The following is a 22,500-nucleotide window of genomic DNA, read 5'->3' on the forward strand; positions in this document are numbered from 1 at the left end:
AAATCTTTGTGTCCTTTTGATGAGTCAAATCACAGTTATTGTACTTTGTTGTAAAGTACAGCACTTCTTTTTCTTTTTATAGAAGCTTTCAGGAGCTAGCATGTGCATGCTCATGTGATGTCAGCATTTTGTTCACTTTGTGGCAATATCTCCTACTCGTGTCACACGTCTGAATCATCACATGTCCACTCAAAAGGCCAAAGCAACACCTTTTCTACTGAAAAAAAGTTTAATAAATGAGCAGGATAGTATTGTCTTAGGCCATGCCTCCTACTTACCTCAAACTACCTCAAATTACTGTCATGGTTTAATTCCAGAAGCTGACAAACGTTCTGATAAAGATGTCTTGTGGCTGTTTTAAAGCTCTTACAACGAAGAGTGCTGGAACATTTAGCAAAGCGATACTCGGTGCGATGGATTTATGCACGCATAAACAACAGACTTATCTGTATGATGGTGGGATTTAACAGGGTTTTATAAACCTTTAATGCAGCACCATGGGAAAAATCAATCTACTCTAACGCCTCTTGCAAAATAACAGACTGAGTCAGGTTTAAACCTCAGATAAGCCATTTCCTGAAGATGAAACCCAGCAGGCCGCCTTGTGACTCGTGTGAAGTTGGAAGACGTTTGTGATGATCTGGGTTTTAAACAGGCAGCAGAACTGCTGGGGAGCGAGGGATTGCTGCTCAGCGTGAACACACACACACTGCTGGTCAGAAGTGAGAGCTCTCATGCAAAAAGTTAGAAGGAGTGGGGAATTGAAAAACAGAAAACTAGGACTCTGACATATCCCTTAGTAGATAGTTATCCCACACTGAACCTTCAGTCTCAGTGCCTCTCCAGTTGCTGTGTATCCTTCTTTTATATAAACACTTTTCCTGTGAAGATGCTAGTTAGTTAACACCAACATGCTTCAAGGTTGTGGTTTAGGCCTGATGTTATTTTCCATTCCGGCTCTGGAAATGTCGGAAACATTAAAGTTTAGATGGATAAAAACTTTCTCGCCTTAAATTCTGATGAATCATACACCCTGGTGTTAAGTGCCAAGTCTGCCTGAAGTACGATTGCTAATTAACCCGTTAGCTATTTATAGAGGTTATGGGTAGAAATTAATTGTAGAAACTGAAATGAAACTGATGAAAATGTGCTAACTAATTATGCTGAGAAACTAACACATGCTTACGTACCCTGCAGCATGAACTCATGTCAATTGTTGCTGGCTGACGTTCATCCAAGGGAACGACTAGCTACTTTTTTTAGTCACCATACAAAGCCGTATAATCTGTATTTATATGTACAGGTCTAACTCGAACAAAGCAGCTGGCTCTCATGAATGTTCCAGTAATAAAAAAATATTGTGCATGATGAACATATCCAAGGTTAAATAGAATTTTCATAGTGTCTAGTTAAGCGAAGCAATGATAGAGTAAGAGTTCTTCTCAGATTTTGGTTAACTTCTAAATGAAATCCAGTCCAGCCAAAAAAAACGTGAGCGCTTTCCTGCGTCTAGAGGAAGTCAACAAGTACCCTTACTCACTTGCCGTTTCTCTCAGAGCCCCCGTAAGTCCTTTTGAAGAACTTCTTCTTTAATCATTGATGAAGTATGAAGTGATGGAAGGTTACATCAAAGGCAGGACTTCTTTGGTCTTCCTCCTGTATATAAGATGGTAGGCTTTATGACTTTTTAGTGGCTCTGTGTCAAGGTGCCTCCACTTCACCCGGCCAAAAACAAAAGTTAAAAAAAAACAAAAAAAAGAGACGGGCAGTGGTGAAGACCTGAATGTTAAGTAGGGATTCTAACAAGTGAGAGCATTTTTGTTAGGTGTAACAACAGCTTCCTCTGGTCCTGCCATAATGGCCACCTTCTTTGGCAGAACCGAAGAAGGCTCTTGGATGTGTGGAGATATTTTCAAGGCTATTACTATTAAGGGAAACACACAAGTTTATCTTAAAAGGGGTGTATGGTCATTTCTAGTGAATCTCTTTGATGAGGCTGACTCTGGTGTGTGACAGTTAGTCTAATCCACATCTGCATAGCTTGGTCTTTAAGTCAGACATTGTGGTGCCAGCTCAACCGGATTGGTCCCTGGTTCTGGATCCAGGGCATCTTGTGGTTTATTGCTCTGTCTTACACATTTTGGGTCACTTGGAGTCTGATGCCAGGTTCACTCTGAGGTCCCTCAAAGACAACAATTTAAGACACTCTAGAGTTCCTCTGAGAACTTCTACAGACGCCATGGTTAGACTCTGAATTCCACCAGTCATTGTGCGTTAATGTTATATTTTATGTTCTATTGTGGGGCAGTGGTAGCTCAAGCGGTTAAGGCTCTGGGTCATGATCGGGGTTCAAGCCCCAGCACCACCAAGCTGCCACTGTTGGGCCTTTGAGCAAGGCCCCCAACCCCCCTGCTCCAGGGGTGCTGCATCTTGGCTGACCCTGTGCTCTGACCCCAACTCTCCAAGGATGGGATATGCGAAGACAGAATTTCACTGTGCACTAATATATGTGTGACATATAAAGTCAACTTATTTTGTGTCCTCCTCCAGGCTGGGGGAAGTTCGCCAGGCTCACTCGTGCTCTGACCAACAGCCGGAGCACCAACCAGCAGCTGACTCCTATGAGCAAGCCTGACGTCAGCTCCCACAAAACCTCCCGACTCGCAGAGGTGAGTGCGTGTGCACACCACATGGATAAACAAGTTACTCCTGACCATGGCTCATGAGACCTAATGCTAGGACTGTCCTTGAGCAAGGTCTTGAATCTGCAACACAGCGGTATAATTATGAGAAGCTTTTGAGAGATTGCGCCATTGTCTTACACCCTTGCATGCAAACAAAGTTGCAAAGGACAAAGTTGTAACAGAACCACAGACACTCAAAGACATACACATACACACAAGGACATTACTGTAACCGTATCGCATACTTTCCCCAGCTCGCAGTTTGCCTACACCATTTCCATCTCACTAGCAGATTAATAATTTACGCTTTGTCCCTGTTTCTCTCTGTCACAAAAAAAAGGACGTGCCGGACGTTTTGATGCATGATGTGGGTGGTGTGATCTCTCAGTGTTATCTTTCAGACCCTTTAATGAGGGCTTGTGATGTTTAGCGCTTATTATTTTGCAATATCTCATATTAATGATGAGTAGGTTCACGATTCCTCTGGTGTGTTATGACGGTTTGATGCTCACACTGAATCTCGGTCCATAACACATGCTTCTCCTATGCTCCATCTGTTCATTTCACTCATGTTTGTTCCTTTATCTTTTTGATAATTTCTCTGCGTTCATCTTCATCAAGAATCCTCTCTGCTCTCAGGTGCTTCAGCTTGGCTCGGAAATCCTGCCCCAGTACAAGCAGGAAGCTCCCAAGACGCCGCCTCACATCATCCTCCACTACTGCACCTTCAAGACCACGTGGGACTGGGTGATCCTCATCCTCACCTTCTACACGGCCATCATGGTGCCCTACAACGTCTCCTTCAAGACCAAGCAGAACAATGTCACCTGGCTGGTGCTGGACAGCGTCGTGGACGTCATCTTCCTGGTGGACATCGTGCTCAACTTCCACACCACTTTCGTCGGGCCAGGAGGCGAGGTTATCTCCGATCCCAAGCTGATCCGGATGAACTATCTCAAGACCTGGTTTGTGATAGACCTGCTCTCCTGCCTGCCTTATGACATCATCAATGCTTTCGAGAACGTGGATGAGGTCAGTATTGGTGGGTTGAATCTCAAAATTGAAAGGGATCGTGATAATCAGGCTAATTTGCATGTTGACCCTTACATCTAGGTGGTTCATGCATGGCAATGTGGTACGTGGTATCATCATACCATTAAAGTGTCATCTTGCTGCAGAATGATCTTCTGAAAAACACAAAGATAAAAAGTTCATCCCTGTTGTTAGACTGTTCTCTCAGACCAGCTGTTCGGACAGAATCTAAGCAACAGGATTTGCACCACTCTGGAGAGATCAATACTTTTTGAGATTAACCTCCTGAGAGGAAAACCGAGGCCCTGAACTAATAATATCCCAAGTGACCTCATGATAGTGGCGAAGGATTAGACTGCTTGGTGACAGAGGCATCCCTGTCGATGCTGTTGATGCTTGTCTGCTCACCACGGTTGTAAAGAGTGCTTATTCAAGTTGCTGTAGCCTTCCTGTTAGAGAGTGTTGTGCTTGAACATCAGGACCTTCAGAATCAGAAGATCAGCAGAACCATACCATGACCAAAGTAACTGAGACTGAGAACCTCGCATGATTTCATGCTGCCACATGATTAACTGATTGGATAATCGCACGGATTAGCAGGAGTACAGGTGTTCCTCTGAGTGTATATTTCATTTGGATGCACACAAATTCACTTCTATGAGACGAAGTGGACTAACAGTGCAGATTTTCAGCCAGTCCTTGTTAGCTTTCAGAGCATAACAGCTATTCAAGAGCCTCTGAGACGTTTTGAGGATTAAACCACAAGCCTTGTTGCTTTGATTCACTGATATTAGTTTTTATTCAGTGTTCCGAGCGACTCACAATCCTCACACAAACCCCCAGAGCCAGAGCTTTTTCAGCCCTCATCTTTCCCCTTAACGAGCCCAGCATCCACTGATCGTGACATTTCTGGAGCTGTAGGTGATCGCTCCCGGGGTGTAGTATTAGCCGTAGCTTTTGTCAGCATGAGCATTAGTTAAAGACTCACTGCGAAAAGGTAAGTTCTAAAAATTAACACACAAAATGTTCCTTCATTATCACAAGTAACAAGGTTTGGTTCAGAATACTCAAGCTTCATGCCTTAAACTCTTAAGAATAGAAAAAAAGCTGTTAGGCTCTTGATCAAGGCATTATCTATTTTTATTTTTTAAAAATAATGATATGTCAAGTGAGAGTGCAAAATTTTGTACACCCTTAAGGACACAATTAAGACAAAACACACTTCTAGCAGAAAGACATTTCTCTGTTTGGTTTAATAGACAAATACCACATTAAATGCCTTTGTAACTGCCTCCACTGCATGTCCTCTCTGAGTGGACACATCACAGGGTGGTCCAGGTTCTTCTCCAATGACCTATTATTTACAATTATATTATTATTTATAATTAATTTTTGCAAAAATGATGAGAAGGAGCACATTTGGCTCTATTGCAGTCAGAAGATGTCTTCAGCAACAAAAAACAAAAATGACGCCCAGCATCAGTGCAGTCAGGTGCGACGTCTTGCCAAAAATCCCCTCTATTTAATCAAGCACTACTAGCCACCTCCTTAGAATTGTTTACCTCTTTTTGTGTCTTGCATACTTTCTTAGAGTTATCTTTATTTGTCGCATATATGTTACTGCACAATGAAATTCTTTCTTCACATATCCCATCCTTGGGGGTTGGGGTCAGGGCACAGGGTCAGTCATGATGCAACACCCCTGGAGCATGGTGGGTTGGGGGCCTTGCTCAAGGACCCAATGGTGGCAGCTGCTCTGTGCTGGGGTTTGAACCCCGATCTTCCAGTCAGCAACCCAGAGACTTAACCACTTGAGCCACCACCACCACTGCGGGTAGAATTGTAATACCCTCTTATTTTATATCTATCTCTGTTCTATCTATCTTTGATTATCTTTGATTATGTTTGAGTTTCAGCTTCTAAAAAACTCTGAGTTCACTTTTTTATTTGCTACAGATTTTTGTGGAAGATTTTGTTGTTTTGTGTGAGATCGCAGTGATACAGTGACACAAAATCTTTTATTTATTTCATAATTCTTTTCACAATCATTTGGTTCAGATGTCAGCAGGTTACGGAGTAAATGAAGGTCGTTTGAGTTTAGCCCTGCTGTAGGTTCCTCTGGGAGAAAGTTAAAGTGTGGAAAATACTACACACACACACACACACACACACACACACACACACACAGTTTAACTCCCAAAGCAAAGCCCTTTCATGTTTACCAGATCACAAGACAGCAGTAACAGCCTTTCTTCCTTTTACACATTTAAAAATTTTATGTATTTAATCCCTGATGGTCTAACACAAACCTTATTATTCATACTAGTTCATCTTCCTCACAGCTGTGCTGATCTAGTGTGTGTCACTGTACAGGATTTCACTGCTGTTTTGAATCAGTTTATCGTATAAGGAAGGCCAATCACATCACTACATTGCTGTAAATTAGTGCATTAATGACAGGAAGCTTGAATTCAAACCCCGGAGAGTCTGAAGGTCTTTAACTCTCGCATTCAGCTACACTTAAATGTGTTTTTGAATAGAAATGATCTCCATTCATCAGCTGGAGTCTTAGCGAGTCTTAGCGAGTATTAGCCTTGATGTAAATACCGCTCAGTTACGGTGCATTCTGTCTATTTGTCCCTGAGTAACAGTGTGCAATTTATCTCTTTAGCTCTGTGATGAATGGAATTATTTTATCAGCAGAACCCGAGCTATAAATCTTGCTGATCTCGTCGTCAGTGTGGTTTTTTAGAGCAATGTACAGAAAACGACGAGCATTAAATTGGAGCAATTCAAATAATACGCATCGCTCCGCAGCTTTATATTTCCTTTATCGTGTCATTTTTATTTACATCACAGTAGCTTCTCGGTAGTTCCTTCTCGTGCTGATGAACCGAACATGGAATAAAAGGAAATGAATCAATCACAGCCAGTCTGTGTTTAAGTGTTTAATTCTATTTTTTAATTTACGGACAACGTACTTCTTAAAAGCGCAGGGAAACAAGTAAACATCTGATGTTCGTGATGTTCATAATGTTCAAAAGTGCGGCGTCCACAAAACATAAACTCCTGTGTCATGAAGATGTTAGAACGATCAAATATATTATAAGGTTTGGGAGACACCGCCCGAAGCGGGGATCGAACCCGGATCTCTGCAGTAAGCTCGATCACCCACTCACAGCAAAATAGACCCAGATACAGGATGAGAAAAAATATGACTTGAATAAACTAATGTAAAAACAACAAAACAGAACTACAACATGAGAAACCAAACAGAACTACAAGATAAGGAACCAAACAATGACTGACCATGACTAAGGCAACTGACTGGTATATACAGGGCAGAACATTAGGTTCAATAATGAACAGGTGGCATGGCGGAAAAATGGAACAATGGGAAGGGTGCGGCACAACAATGCAACAAACCATGATGAACTGCCGGTCAGCACCCTCTGATGGTCTGGCAGGGAACCGTCTCAGTAGCTCCTGACATATCTACAATATAAACGTATGCTTTAAGGTGTGATTGCGATCAGAGCGAACAGTGAAGTGATTCTGCTCGCGAATTATTATAAGCTATTATAAGCTTTCATGCTGCATTTACGAAAGAGCGTGAACGAATGTCCCGTATTGTGTCACGTTGTTATTTCACCAGCGATCGATCGATCGTCGTAAACAGCAGCCAGAAAATTATTTCCCACAAGCGAAGACAAGACGTAGAGGAAATATACCATGTTCATAATCAGGTTCCTTTCAAATACACAAACGCAGAGCAGACTTTTAAATACTTTTATTACAGATTTTTGCATAATGACCCAGACGACATCTTTGCAGAATACAGACGAGGGTAAAAGAATACAGACGAGGGTAAAAGGATACAGATGAGGGTAAAAGAATACAGACGAGGGTAAAAGAATACAGACGAGGGTAAAAGAATGCACACGAGGGTAAAAGGATACAGACGAGGGTAAAAGAATGCACACGAGGGTAAAAGAATACAGACGAGGGTAAAAGAATACACATGAGGGTAAAAGAATACAGACGAGGGTAAAAGGATACAGACGATGGTAAAAGGATACACACGAGGGTAAAAGAATACAGTTGAGGGTAAGAGGATACAGACGAGGGTAAGAGGATACAGACGAGGGTAAAAGGATACAGACGAGGGTAAAAGGATACAGACGAGGGTAAAAGAATACAGACGAGGGTAAAAGGATACAGACGAGGGTAAAAGAATACAGACGAGGGTAAAAGAATACAGATGAGGGTAAAAGGATACAGACGAGGGTAAAAGGATACAGACAACGGTAAAAGGATACAGTCAAGGGTAAAAGAATACAGACGAGGGTAAAAGGATACAGATGAGGGTAAAAGAATACAGACGAGGGTAAAAGTTTGCCCTAAAGGGTGTGCAAACTTTTCCACTTGTCTTTGGTGGAACTGAGCTGAGGACGTGAAGCTCGGTGTTGTTTGTAAAATCATATTTTATTCATTAGGTTTTATTTGCAATGATAAATGGAGTCCGAGGATAATGACCAGTTTCTCCTTCATCCTGTCTTCCAGGGCATCAGCAGTTTGTTCAGCTCTCTGAAGGTGGTGCGTCTGCTGCGTTTGGGTCGCGTGGCGCGGAAGCTGGACCACTATCTGGAATACGGTGCGGCCGTGCTGGTCTTGCTGGTGTGTGTGTTCGGTATGGTGGCCCACTGGCTCGCCTGTATCTGGTACAGCATCGGAGACTACGAGGTCATTGACAAGCTCACTAACACCATCAAGACGGACAGCTGGCTCTACCAGTTAGCTGCCACCACCGGCTCGCCATACCGCTACAACGTCAGCGGCTCCGGCCAATGGGAGGGTGGCCCTGGGAAACACACGCTCTACATCACGTCCCTGTACTTCACCATGACCAGTCTGACGACCATCGGATTCGGGAACATCGCTCCTACCACTGACGGGGAGAAGATCTTCTCTGTGGCCATGATGATGGGAGGATGTGAGTGTGCACCTCTGTTTACTTCTTCTGCTCCTATATCAAAGGTATGAAACACTTCGAAGTCGTTACTATAGAAACGCGTTAGGATGTTCCACAAAGTGAATCCACACCATATGACCAATCAGAATCGAGAGTCTGGCAGCGTCGTGGTGTTCTATTTAAAAACCAAGCGAGACATTTCTATTAGCTCGTCTTTTACTTCCGCGGCCACGAGGCATCGAGGTGCCTTTTAATTCTCGGATCAGATCGATATACTCCGTTCCATCACTCGTCTCTTTCTATTTTCCTCACCCACAACCCGTCAGGTCCCACACTCCTGATCGATCGGGGCGTTTAATTCAATCGGCGGCCGAGAGGAGAGAATGGGACGGTGTGCTGAGTCAGCAGATCTCAGCCCACTTACATTACCGAGCCATTTTTAAAGCCGTGCATTTCTCATCCCTGGCATTGAGCTGCAGACATTTTTAGCTGCAGTTTATTAGATTTTGTAGCATGCTGCAGGTGCAGGCTGCGTGACGCAAACTCACACAGGATTACATTTCTAGGATGAAGTCTGTAATAAAGCGTCTGCATACGTTTACAGAAAAAGCACTGAACAGCAGAACAAAGCAGCGACGTGAACATGTTCGTTTGAAGTGTTATATATACAGCATATCATACTCTACTTACAGTAAACACTTACGTATTCCAATTTGACCAAACAAGTGCAGTGTGATTGGATATCGTTTTGTTTCATAGGAATATTTGTAATAAATTATATAAACTCCGCCCCAACCCTGATCTTTCTAACTTGACACCGATCAGGCATAACATTATGACCAATATTGTGTTGGTCCCCCTTTTGCTGCCAAAACAGCCCTGACCCATCGAGGCATGGACTCCACTAGATCCCTGAAGGTGTGCTGTGGTATCTGGTACCAAGATGTTAGCAGCAGATCCTTTAAGTCCTGTAAGTTCTCGAGGTGGGGCCTTCATGGGCTCACAAGAGCTGTAGATTTGGAGATGCTCTTATCCAGTCGTTTATCCACGATCACAATTTGGCCCTTCTTCAAACTCTCTCAAATCCTTACGCTTGTCCATTTTTCCTGCTTCTAACACATCAACTTTGGGTACAAAATGTTAATAAACATTATAATCTATATATAGCCTAATATATCCCACCCACTAACAGGTGCCATGATGAGGAGATCCTCAGGCTTATTCACGGCACCTCTCACTGGTCATAATGTTATGGCTGATCGGTGTAAATATACCATTATGTGTCATGTGAATTTAAGACTTTCCTTAAAGATCATCTAAATAAGAATTAATTACAGTGGTGTTATTATCACTTTTTTTAATTAAATTTGCATGTATTTACAAAATCAGTTGATCAGTAAACAAGCTGAGATATTTATGAACAGACGATGGTATTTGCTTCATGCTGTGGTCTAGTTGGTGAGTAAATATTTCATTCCGATGGCACGAGCGCTATTTTCACTCTTCCTCTTCCTACGTCTGCGTAAACCATTCATCCATCCAGCCTCGGATCTCTGTTTCCCATCATGAAAACGCCTCCTCTTGTGCATATGATGCCTTTTCTATTTTTTTTTTATTTTTGTGGTTTCTTGATCAGATGGAAAACTGTGCTCTTTTCATTTTAATAAGTTCAGAAGAGAGAAAAGAGAGGCTGTGTGAGGGAAGGATGTTTAGAGCAGCTAGAAAGTGTTTCACGGATGTTCCAGTACTCTTAAATGTGTCTATAAACTGATAAAAAGTGCAACCAGGCGCTCTTAACAACATATATTGGCGTCTTGCTGTGGCGTCAGAGGAATTAAACGTATGGAGTGTGATGTTATAGGGAAATCAACACCATCATGAGCTGAAAAGAAATAATCTCTGCTCACTGGTTGTTTCTTATCTTTAATGGATGGGGCAGTACTCGGTGCAGAGCATCAGGTGGAGTGATGTGTAAATACAAGGAGGTTTTTTTTTTAAGCTCCAGTCCAGTTTCTGCAACGTTAATGCTGGGAATTAGAAGCAGGACCCAAGCCCGAATCTCTCCGATCTCTTGGAGTCTCTTCTCTTAGACTCTTCAGTGGAAGGACAGATAAGGAGAATATAAACGTGGCCCACGCTGCCATGGACCGCCAGATCGCTTCCCAACACACAGAGCTGTACGGAGTTTTAAAGCGTCTTTAAGCAAGGCAGTATAAATTGCCGTCGCTATCATCGCCCTGCAGCTGTTTATTGTTTGTCAGGACGGCGGCGAGGTCCTTTTAGGCCTCATTATCAGCTGCAGCCGTTTACAGAAATTCCCTACAGAGTGACTCTGTGTCCTCCTAATGGATTTCCCACTCATCATTTCCACTCAACAAGCACAGCCTGCTATTAACTTCACACCGAAACATCCCCCAAACACTGAAACCACGTTCCTGCACACACACACACACACACACACACACATACATACATACATAATCTACCCGTCAGCACACTCCGTGCTCTCTCTGATTTGTGAATATTTCCAGAAACAGTTTTCTCACTGCTGAAAAATGATTGTGATTAATAAACTAACTGTCACGTGTGTGTGTGTGTGTGTTATAAGTTTCTGCCATATTTTATTCCGGTAACAAAAACTCTTTCGGAATGTATCACAGTGCTTCAGGCTCAGTTCAGTTTTAATAAACACTGCAGATACAGTAACTGTGTGTGTTATGTGGCAGATGATTACATGCCCTTAGGATCGAGGAGACATCAAGCCTCCTGGGTCAGGTTTTTCACAGATATTAAAAATGTATTTAAAAAATATTAAAATGATATCAGTTTATTTATGAACGTTGTGAATTTGCGTACTAGCTCTTTGGTTTCCTGTGAAAAGGTTTCAGTCGTAGTATTCTTCTTCCACATTCTGACTGACTGGATCCTGGATGATTTTTAGAGCTGCATGCAGAGGCCATGCCTCCTTCACTGGGACTGACTTATACAGAGGCCACGCCTCCTTCACTGGGACTGACTTATACAGAGGCCACACCTCCTTCACTGGGACTGACTTATACAGAGGCCACACCTCCTTCACTGGGACTGACTTATACAGAGGCCACACCTCCTTCACTGGGACTGACTTATACAGAGGCCACACCTCCTTCACTGGGACTGACTTATACAGAGGCCACACCTCCTTCACTGGGACTGACTTATACAGAGGCCATACCTCCTTCACTGGGACTGACTTATACAGAGGCCACACCTCCTTCACTGGGACTGACTTATACAGAGGCCATACCTCCTTCACTGGGACTGACTTATACAGAGGCCACACCTCCTTCACAGGGACTGACTTATACAGAGGCCACACCTCCTTCACAGGGACTGACTTATACAGAGGCCACACCTCCTTCACAGGGACTGACTTATACAGAGGCCACACCTCCTTCACTGGGACTGACTTATACAGAGGCCATACCTCCTTCACTGGGACTGACTTATACAGAGGCCACACCTCCTTCACAGGGACTGACTTATACAGAGGCCACACCTCCTTCACAGGGACTGACTTATACAGAGGCCACACCTCCTTCACAGGGACTGACTTATACAGAGGCCACATCTCCTTCACTGGGAATAACAATAACAGAGGCCACAACTCCTTCACAGGGACTGACTTATACAGAGGCCACACCTCCTTCACTGGAACTGACTTATACAGAGGCCACACCTCCTTTACTGGGAATAACAATAACAGAAGCCACACCTTTTGCACTGGAATAACAACAACAGAGGTCACACCTCCTGCACTGCTAATAACAATAACCGAGGCCATGCTTCCTGCTCTGGAAATAACAATGACAGAGGCCACACCTCCTGCACTACTAATAACCATAACAGAGGCCACACCTCCTGCACTACTAATAACCACAACAGAGGCCACACCTCCTGCACTACTAATAACCACAACAGAGGCCACACCTCCTGCACTACTAATAACCATAACAGAGGCCAAACCTCCTGCACTGGGAAGAACAATAACAGAGGCCACACCTCCTGCTCTGCTAATAACAATAACAGAGGCCACACCTCCTGCACTGGGAAGAACAATAACAGAGGCCACACCTCCTGCTCTGGGAAGAACAACAACAGAGGCCACACCTCCTGCTCTGCTAATAACAATAACGGAGGCCACACCTCGTGCACTGGGAAGAACAATAACAGAGGCCACACCTCCTGCTCTGCTAATAACAATAACAGAGGCCACACCTCCTGCTCTGCTAATAACAATAACAGAGGCCACACCTCCAGCACTGGGAATAACAGAAACAGAGGCCACACCTCCTGCAATGGGAATAACAGAAACAGAGTCCACACCTCCTGCACTGGGAATAACAGAAACCCCAGGCAGTCGTTTGGGTGGCTTTAAGAGTGCATTAGATGGTATAAAGCTGCATTTGTGCCTCTCTGGAGGGTAATTGAGGGTGTTATTTTGGAAATAAGTTTCAGATCTGAGTTTAATAACACAAACCAACGGCAAAAACAACAACACTGTTGCATTTGAGTGCAGCTGCTGCTGTTCATTCCACATGTAGAGCTCCTATAGCGCTTCACATTTTCTGGTCATCATTGCTCAAACATTCAGTTTTCTTTTCATTTTACTAAAGGCAGTAATGAGGCAGGAGGTGAAGTTAACGGGAAAATAGTTCAAGAAGGTTGTGTGGGCAGTTTATGAAGCAAACAGTGGTCAAAAGCTTTTGAACTGACTCTAACTTCTTCACTATTAATGTCTTTGCTTTCGAACCTTCCGTTACTTGCAGTAAAAAGTGCAAAATCTAACAGACTGAATTTGTTAAAGTAAAACATTACCACAGCGCTGTGAACAACACAGGTTTATATATCTGTGATAAAACTGTTGATATGATGATCTTATCTGTTAGGAGATATTTATTTAACATTGAAGGATGGAGTCTCCAGAGTCAGTGCCTTGTAACAGCCAGAGGCACAAGCTGTAACTTTATTATCCTCAAGAGAGAAACAAATGAGAGGCTGCTGAGGGACGCTTTATACAGTATCTGCTGTAGTGTAAGTGATAACTCGTCTCTGATGTTTCCACATTAAAATGAACTAGAAATGGACCAAATGTGTGTCATTCTTTAATAAATTAAAAATCACACTTGTTAGCGCCACACAAAGCTTTTGCTCCAGCAGAACATCCTGAAGTGTTTTATTCCTCTTTTTTCATGGCTAGGAATTTTATATTTATTAGTCAACGGCGTGTCACTCTTTTTATCCATCTAGCCATGATCAGGAATGCAGAGCAGCACTGGGAATAACAATAATAGAGGCCACACCTCCTTCACTGGGAATAACAGTAACAGAGGCCACACCTCCTGCACTGGGAATAACAATAACAGAGGCCACACCTCCTGCACAGGGAATAACAATAACAGAGGCCACACCTCCTGCTCTGGGAATAACAATAACAGAGGCCACACCTCCTGCACAGGGAATAACAATAACAGAGGCCACACCTCCTGCACTGGGAATAACAATAACAGAGGCCACACCTCCTGCACAGGGAATAACAATAACAGAGGCCACACCTCCTGCTCTGGGAATAACAATAACAGAGGCCCTGCCTCCTTCACTGGGAATAAAAATAACAGAGGCCACACCTCCTTCACTGGGAATAACAGTAACAGAGGCCACACCTCCTGCACTGGGAATAACAATAACAGAGGCCACACCTCCTGCACAGGGAATAACAATAACAGAGGCCACACCTCCTGCTCTGGGAATAACAATAACAGAGGCCACACCTCCTGCACTGGGAATAACAATAATAGAGGCCACACCTCCTGCACTGCGAATAACAATAACAGAGGCCACACCTCCTGCACTGGGAGTAACAATAACAGAGGCCACACCTCCTGCACTGCTAATGACAATAACAGAGGCCACACCTCCTTCACTGCTAATGACAATAACAGAGGCCACACCTTTTGCACTGGGAAGAACAATAACAGAGGCCACACCTCCTGCACTAGGAATAACAATAACAGAGGCCACACCTCCTGCACTAGGAATAACAATAACAGAGGCCACACCTCCTGCACTGGGAATAACAATAACAGAGGCCACACCTCCTGCACTGGGAATAACAATAACAGAGGCCACACCTCCTGCACTGGGAATAACAATAACAGAGGCCACGCCTCCTGCACTGCTAGTAACAATAACAGAGGCCACACCTCCTGCACTGCTAATAACAATAACAGAGGCCACACCTCCTGCACTGGGAATATAGATAAGAGAGGCCACGCCTCCTGCATTGCTAATAACAATAACAGAGGCCACGCCTCCTGCACTGCTAATAACAATAACAGAGGCCACGCCTCCTGCACTGCTAATAACAATAACAGAGGCCACGCCTCCTGCACTGCTAATAACAATAACAGAGGCCACGCCTCCTGCACTGCTAATAACAATAACAGAGGCCACACCTCCTCTACTGCTAATAACAATAACAGAGGCCACACCCCCTCTACTGCTAATAACAATAACAGAGGCCATGACTCCTGCACTGGGAATAGCAATAACGGAGGCCACACCTCCTGCTCTGCTAATAACAATAACAGAGGCCACGCCTCCTACACTGCTAATAACAATAACAGAGGCCACACCTCCTGCTCTGCTAATAACAATAACAGAGGCCACACCTCCAGCACTGGGAATAACAATAACAGAGGCCACACCTCCAGCACTGGGAATCACAATAACAGAGGCCACACCTCCTGCTCTGGGAATCACAGTAACAGAGGCCACACCTCGTGCTCTGGGAATCACAATAACAGAGGCCACACCTCCTGCTCTGGGAATCACAGTAACAGAGGCCACACCTCCTGCTCTGGGAATCACAGTAACAGAGGCCACACCTCGTGCTCTGGGAATCACAATAACAGAGGCCACACCTCCTGCTCTGGGAATCACAGTAACAGAGGCCACACCTCCTGCTCTGGGAATCACAGTAACAGAGGCCACACCTCGTGCTCTGGGAATCACAATAACAGAGGCCACACCTCGTGCTCTGGGAATCACAGTAACAGAGGCCACACCTCGTGCTCTGGGAATCACTGTAACAGAGGCCACACCTCCTGCTCTGGGAATCACAGTAACAGAGGCCACACCTCGTGCTCTGGGAATCACAGTAACAGAGGCCACACCTCCTGCTCTGGGAATCACAGTAACAGAGGCCACACCTCGTGCTCTGGGAATCACAGTAACAGAGGCCACACCTCCTGCTCTGGGAATCACAATAACAGAGGCCACACCTCCTGCTCTGGGAATCACAATAACAGAGGCCACACCTCCTGCTCTGGGAATCACAGTAACAGAGGCCACACCTCGTGCTCTGGGAATCACAATAACAGAGGCCACACCTCCTGCTCTGGGAATCACAGTAACAGGGCTTGCAGAGGAACAGTAAAAACTTTTGTTATTAAGGACTAATGTGAAGATTAATAAGGAGCAGGTGTGAATAATGATCACGAGGAGCCTGATAACCCAATCACTCCCTTCTCTCATTGTATTTTCTGTGTGTGTGTGTGTGTGTGTGTGTGTGTGTGGGTGTGTGTATTTTAAGCATCTCTTTCTTCTGTCTTTATTTGCCACAAGTGGTGACAGAGTATTTGCAGAACTATTTCAGATTAGGTTGCTATGGAGAAGAGCAGCGTGGTGATGATGATGATGTTGATGATGATGATGATTAATCTGAGGCAGTAATGTTTCCCATGGAGATGAATTTTGAACACTTGTGCATTCCTTCACATAAGGTTGATAAAGCTTCCTGTTTATCCCAGCAGAACGTCTTGGGAATTATGCGCTGAAGTTTTTTGTGAAGGTTAGGAATAGTAACGGCGTCAACATTTTGCCTTCACTCCAAAAAAAATCCCACCACCACAATATTACAATAAGGAGAATATGTCACTATGTAAAGCTGTGTTTTGTGCTATTATTGTGTATTATTAAGAGAGGGAAGAAAAATGTTGAGAGAGAGAGAGAGAAAGAAAGAAAGAGAGGGTTAGGGTTAGAAACACACTTTTGCAGCAAAAGAATGTGAAAATATTTTTTATATTATTATTGTTATTTAAATCTCAAATTTCATCTGTCCTCCAGCTCTTCTCTATGCTACGATCTTCGGAAACGTCACCACCATCTTCCAGCAGATGTACGCCAACACCAACCGCTACCATGAGATGCTGAACAACGTGAGGGACTTCCTGAAGCTTTACCAGGTGCCCAAAGGCCTGAGTGAGCGAGTGATGGACTACATCGTCTCCACGTGGTCCATGACCAAAGGCATAGACTCAGAGAAGGTGAGACATGAGAGCTGAGGGATGAAATTAAAGCCATTAAACATAAACTTCAGAGCTGTCGAGGCTGAGGAAAGAGATTCTGGAAAGACTTTATTGTGTGAATTTTTTGTAAACCATTCATAGTTAGTGAGAAATCGCTTCTCTTGACAAAAGCAGCAGGTGATTACAGGCCTGTCCACATGTCCACAGGTGCTGTCCATCTGTCCCAAGGACATGCGTGCAGATATCTGCGTCCACCTGAACAGGAAGGTGTTTAACGAGCACCCTGCGTTCCGATTGGCCAGCGACGGCTGCCTGCGCTCGCTAGCCGTGGAGTTCCAGACCATCCACTCGGCTCCCGGGGACCTGATTTTCCACGCCGGGGAAAGCGTCGACACGCTGTGCTTCGTAGTGTCTGGCTCGCTCGAGGTCATCCAGGACGACGAGGTCATCGCCATACTAGGTGAGCGTGACTGATCACTCCAAGTATGGCGAGAAATCCGCAGGATTCTTCATGCGTTTTATTTTTAGGCCACGGTTAATGTCGCATTGATTGCATTTCCATTTGATAGTTCTCTTCCACCCGTTAAAGGCGCCACTTCCAATCAGAAACCTCATTGAAAGCGACACCGTGAGCGGCAACTCGAGTCGTCATGGGGACGGAGTCGTATAGAGTGTTAATCACTTCCCATGGGAGGCCTGAGGCCTCAGGAGGAGGCAGGAGAGACAATAACTCCTGCCGTGATGATGGAGAGAACAGCAGAACGGCTCTGCAGGGAGCGTCACAGCGGGGGCTGAAACGGCAAAAAGTCTGCACGCTCGTCTCGGTCATTTTTATTCAGTTATATCTCATCAGCACCTGCCGTGTCTCAGCGGTTTCACAGCCTGGCTGCATGTCGCTGGGTAACTTTTCAACATTTAACTACAGACACTGCAGATCAGGGTCAGATTTTTAAAAATGTTCAGTCAGTAGAGATCTAACGGTGTCCACGATGTAGAGAATAAAACACTTAATGGCATGCAGTTACAGGAAAATAATCAATGATCAATTTAGTCTTTGTTTTTTATAGTTGATGTCCATGAAAGAAGATATATCTTGTGTTCACTTAAGTTAAAGCAGCTATAAAGAATCATTCCCTCTCCGAACCCTCTCACTTTTCTCAGTTTAATAAGACAAAAAAAAAACAGGTTATGTTACAAAGAACATTGCAAAGCACAAACTCCTCTGTCCATCATAACAAGTAAAAATACACTATATTGTCCATTGTTTTATGGACCTTGCTTTGGTCACTGGTGTGCAGTCATGTTGGAACATGAAGGGGTCATCCCACAAAGTTGGGAGCATGAAATTGTCCAAAATGTCTTGGTATGAAGCTGAAGCATTAAGAGTTCCTTTCACTGGAACTAAGGGGCCGAGCTCAACCCTTGAAAAACACCTGAATTCAGTTATTTGGGAGGTGTCCCGAAACTTTTGTCAATACGGTGTATCTTGGATATAATCAAATGTATCAAGTTATAAGATTACAACCTAATCAACCAAATATAATCTATGTAATGACATTTTCCTCGTTACTTATCCCAAGCTTGCCTGATTATGTTTATATATCGCTGCCAAAAGAAAAAAATAATGCTTGAAAACTCAAACAGTATCATATTTGGTTTATTGTAATGTAATAATCTCAGTTCATGGGAAATTCTGCCTTATTCGAGATATCTGCTGATGCCGAGATGTCGACTTTCCCGTGGTGGAAAACTTCTGTGTGCTTAAAGCCAGAATTGATTGTTATTTATTTATTTGGAATTGAATTGAAATCAGTAACAGAAGCAAGCAGCACACACTTTATCTCATTTCTCGGTTATCTGAAATTTCACTGATACTGGAACATTTTCCACCTCCTGTTTGCTACAGTAATGTGCAGTTTATGGAATTTTAGTCTTATTTTCGGTTTCCTTCTTCTTGATGCTTGATAATGGAGTGATGACATCACATGCTGTCTCTGTGTGCTTTGTAACAGAGAACAGACTCAGAACAACATGGAATAATGTCTAATTGTTCAGTGTAAAGTGTCTTGTTGAGATTTCAGACACGCAGTGTGTTGCAGTCGTGTCATTAGTGAATGAATTAGGCGTGTACTGTACACTTTATGAATAATACCATTGGATGAGAAATGCGAGGCTTGTGTGCTGGTTGTTCTGGCTAATTTGTAATTAATTGGCCTTGTGTGCTCTGCCACATACTGACAGATCTGTTCATTATAACAAGTCATTAATAAGCAGAAACAAGCTGGTGGGATCGTTTATACACTGATCTCTGAGTCGTCTCAACACAACAATCAAGATTTATTCCAGTGAACAGTCTGAGAATCTCTAAGCCACTTATCCTACCATCCATCCACTCATCCACTCATCCATCCACTCATCCATCCATCCACTCATCCATCCATCCATCCACCCATCTCTGACTCGACTCATTTGTCATCTGTCAACACATTGTTTCTTCTACCCACCATTCTATCTGTCTACATATCCGATATATCTGTTCATTTAGTTATCTGTCCATTCATTTATTGATTGAGCCGTCCATCCATCCATCCATCCATCCATCCACCAGTCCATCCATCCATCCATCCATCCATCCATCTCTGACTCTGTTCCTCGACTCATTTGTCATCTGTCAACACATTGTTTCTTCTACCCACCATCTGTATAAACATCTTATATATCTGTTCATTTAGTTATCTGTCCATCCATTTATTGATTGAGCTGTTCATCCATCCATCCATCCATCCACCAATCCATCCATCTATTCATCCACCAATCCATCCATCCATTCATCCACCAACCCATCCATCCATCCATCAATTCATTAATCCATCCATCTATCCGTCCATGCATCCATCCACCCATTCACCCAACTGCCTACTTATCCGTTCATCTTTCCATTCAAACATCCATCCAGCCATCCATCTAGCCATCCATCCATTCATCCACCAATCCATTCATCCATCCATCCATTCTCTGATTCTGTTCCTCGATTCATTTGTCATCTGTCAACACATTTTTACTTCTACCCACCATTCCAGCTGTCTACACGTCCCATATATCTGTTCATTTAGTTATCTGTTCATCCATTTATTGATTGAGCTGTCCATCCAACCATCCATCCATCCATCCATCCTTCCTTTCATCCATCTATCCATCCGTTCATCTATCCATCCATCCATCCATCCATCCATCCATGGATCTGTCTATACATCTATTGTTTAAACCATCTATCTATCAATTTACCATTTGTGCTTTCGTCTGTCAATTGATTGAGCCACCATTTCTGTAAAACAATCATTTACATAGTTTCTGTCCATCCATCCATCCATCCATCCATCCATCCACCATTTAACCTTCCATAACCCTATCCATTTTCTTTCTTTCTTTCTTTCTTTCTTTCTTTCTTTCTTTCTTTCTTTCTTTCTTTCTTTCTTTCTTTCAAAAATGTAGATTTTTGTGCAGAAATTGTTGCCCTTGCCTTTGTCTGAGTGCCCTCCTCTTGCTTTATTTCTCTCTCTCTCTCTCTCTCTCTCTCTCTCTCTGTCTCTCTCTCTCTTTCAGGTAAAGGTGATGTGTTCGGGGATGTGTTCTGGAAAGAGACGACCCTCGCTCACTCGTGCGCTAACGTCAGAGCACTAACCTACTGCGACTTGCACATCATTCACAGAGACGCTCTGCTGAAAGTGCTGGACTTCTACACAGCGTTCGCCAACTCCTTCTCCCGCAATCTCATCCTCACCTGCAACCTGCGCAAACGGGTACAACACACACACACACACACACACATACATCAACTCTTACTTTTTTTACTCTTTTTCCTGTATACTAATCCAACAGAAATTCTCATAATTCCCAAGAAAACCTCTATCAAGCCCAAAATTCCAGACTGTGCCTCAGAAGCGCTCGGGTGTCGCGGTTCTCCTGTGATGAAAGCAGGAATCTCTTTGTGTCTCAAACCTCACCGCACTAATCTTATTGACCACTGTCTAGAGTGAAGAGGCACCAGAAGGATTGTGGGTTAGTAGTGACAAAGAAGAAGTCTGAGTCTCCAATCTCCATTGGGTGGTTCAAAATACCTCAATTTATTTGACCACTCTCTCTCTCTCTCTCTCTCTCTCTCTCTCACTCTTTCTTTTGGCTCTGTTTCTTTGTTTCTTTCTGCCACTTTCTAAGTCTCACTTTGTACCTTTCTATAATCCCCCCCCTCACTCTCTCTCTCTGTCTCTCACTCTGTCTCTCTCCTTGTCTCTCTCTCTCTCTCTCTCTCTCTCTCTCTCTTTCTCTCACTCTCTCACACACTCCTGCTTTCTCTGATTCTTTCAGCCACTTTGTCTCACATTGTACCTTTCTGTAATTTCTCTCTCTCTCTCTCTCTCTCTCTCTCTCTCGCTCACTCTCTCTCTGTACAAAGGCCTAAATCTCAAACTAATTAGTGTAATAAATCTAGAAGGGTGGGAGATGGAACACTAGTTTCCTGCATGCCGAAGTGAATTCATTCGGAATTTATCAGCGTTATTCCTGCAGCTCACACCTGAGGCTGAGAGTCGACCTGAAAGCAGTAATTAGCAATCAGCAGTGAGATTCACTACAGCAGGACAGACCAGCATCCTGCCCACAGACTCCTTCTGTTTCTCTCTCCCCTCAGCCGTCCATCTGTACACTGACCCAATCATCCATGCATCTGTCCATCTGTACACTGACCCAATCATCCATGCATCTGTCCATCTGTACACTGACCCAATCATCCATGCTTCCATCCATCTGTACACTGACCCAATCATCCCCTCATCCATCCATCTGTACAGTGACCCAATCATCCATCCATCTGTACACTGACCCAATCACCCATCCATCTGTACACTGACCAAATCATCCTCTCATCCGTCCATCTGTACACTGACCAAATCATCCCCTCATCTGTCCATCTGTACACTGACCCCATCATCCATCCATCTGTGCACTGACCCAATCACCCCCTCATCCGTCCATCTGTACACTGACCCCATCATCCGTCCATCTATACACTGACCAAATCATCCCCTCATCCATCCATCTGTGCACTGACCAAATCATCCCCTCATCCATCCATCTGTACACTGACCCAATCATCCCCTCATCCATCCATCTGTACACTGACCCCATCATCCGTCCATCTATACACTGACCAAATCATCCCCTCATCCATCGATCTGTACACTGACCCAATCATCCCCTCATCCATCGATCTGTACACTGACCCCATCATCCATCCATCCGTCCATCTGTACACTGACCCAATCATCCGTTCATCCGTCAATCTGTACACTGACCCAATCATCCATTCATCCATCCATCTGTACACTGACCCCATCATCCATCCATCCATCTGTACACTGACCCAATCATCCCTTCATCCATCCAGTCCTCTGTACACTGACACAAT

General features: G+C 43.9%; 1 protein-coding gene across 1 annotated transcript in view; it reads left to right on the forward strand.

Moving 5' to 3' along the window:
- kcnh5b (potassium voltage-gated channel, subfamily H (eag-related), member 5b) overlaps positions 1-22,500 on the forward strand; it is a 43,327-nt gene that overhangs the window by 9,636 nt on the left and 11,191 nt on the right. Inside the window, exons 5-10 of the mRNA XM_058379744.1 lie at positions 2,551-2,669; positions 3,324-3,716; positions 8,280-8,709; positions 16,855-17,054; positions 17,244-17,496; positions 20,640-20,836. Coding sequence (XP_058235727.1) covers positions 2,551-2,669; positions 3,324-3,716; positions 8,280-8,709; positions 16,855-17,054; positions 17,244-17,496; positions 20,640-20,836 — 1,592 coding nt within the window. The remainder of the gene's footprint in view (positions 1-2,550; positions 2,670-3,323; positions 3,717-8,279; positions 8,710-16,854; positions 17,055-17,243; positions 17,497-20,639; positions 20,837-22,500) is intronic.

This window comes from Hemibagrus wyckioides, linkage group LG03, assembly GCF_019097595.1.
Source record: "Hemibagrus wyckioides isolate EC202008001 linkage group LG03, SWU_Hwy_1.0, whole genome shotgun sequence".
Classification (NCBI taxonomy): domain Eukaryota; kingdom Metazoa; phylum Chordata; class Actinopteri; order Siluriformes; family Bagridae; genus Hemibagrus; species Hemibagrus wyckioides.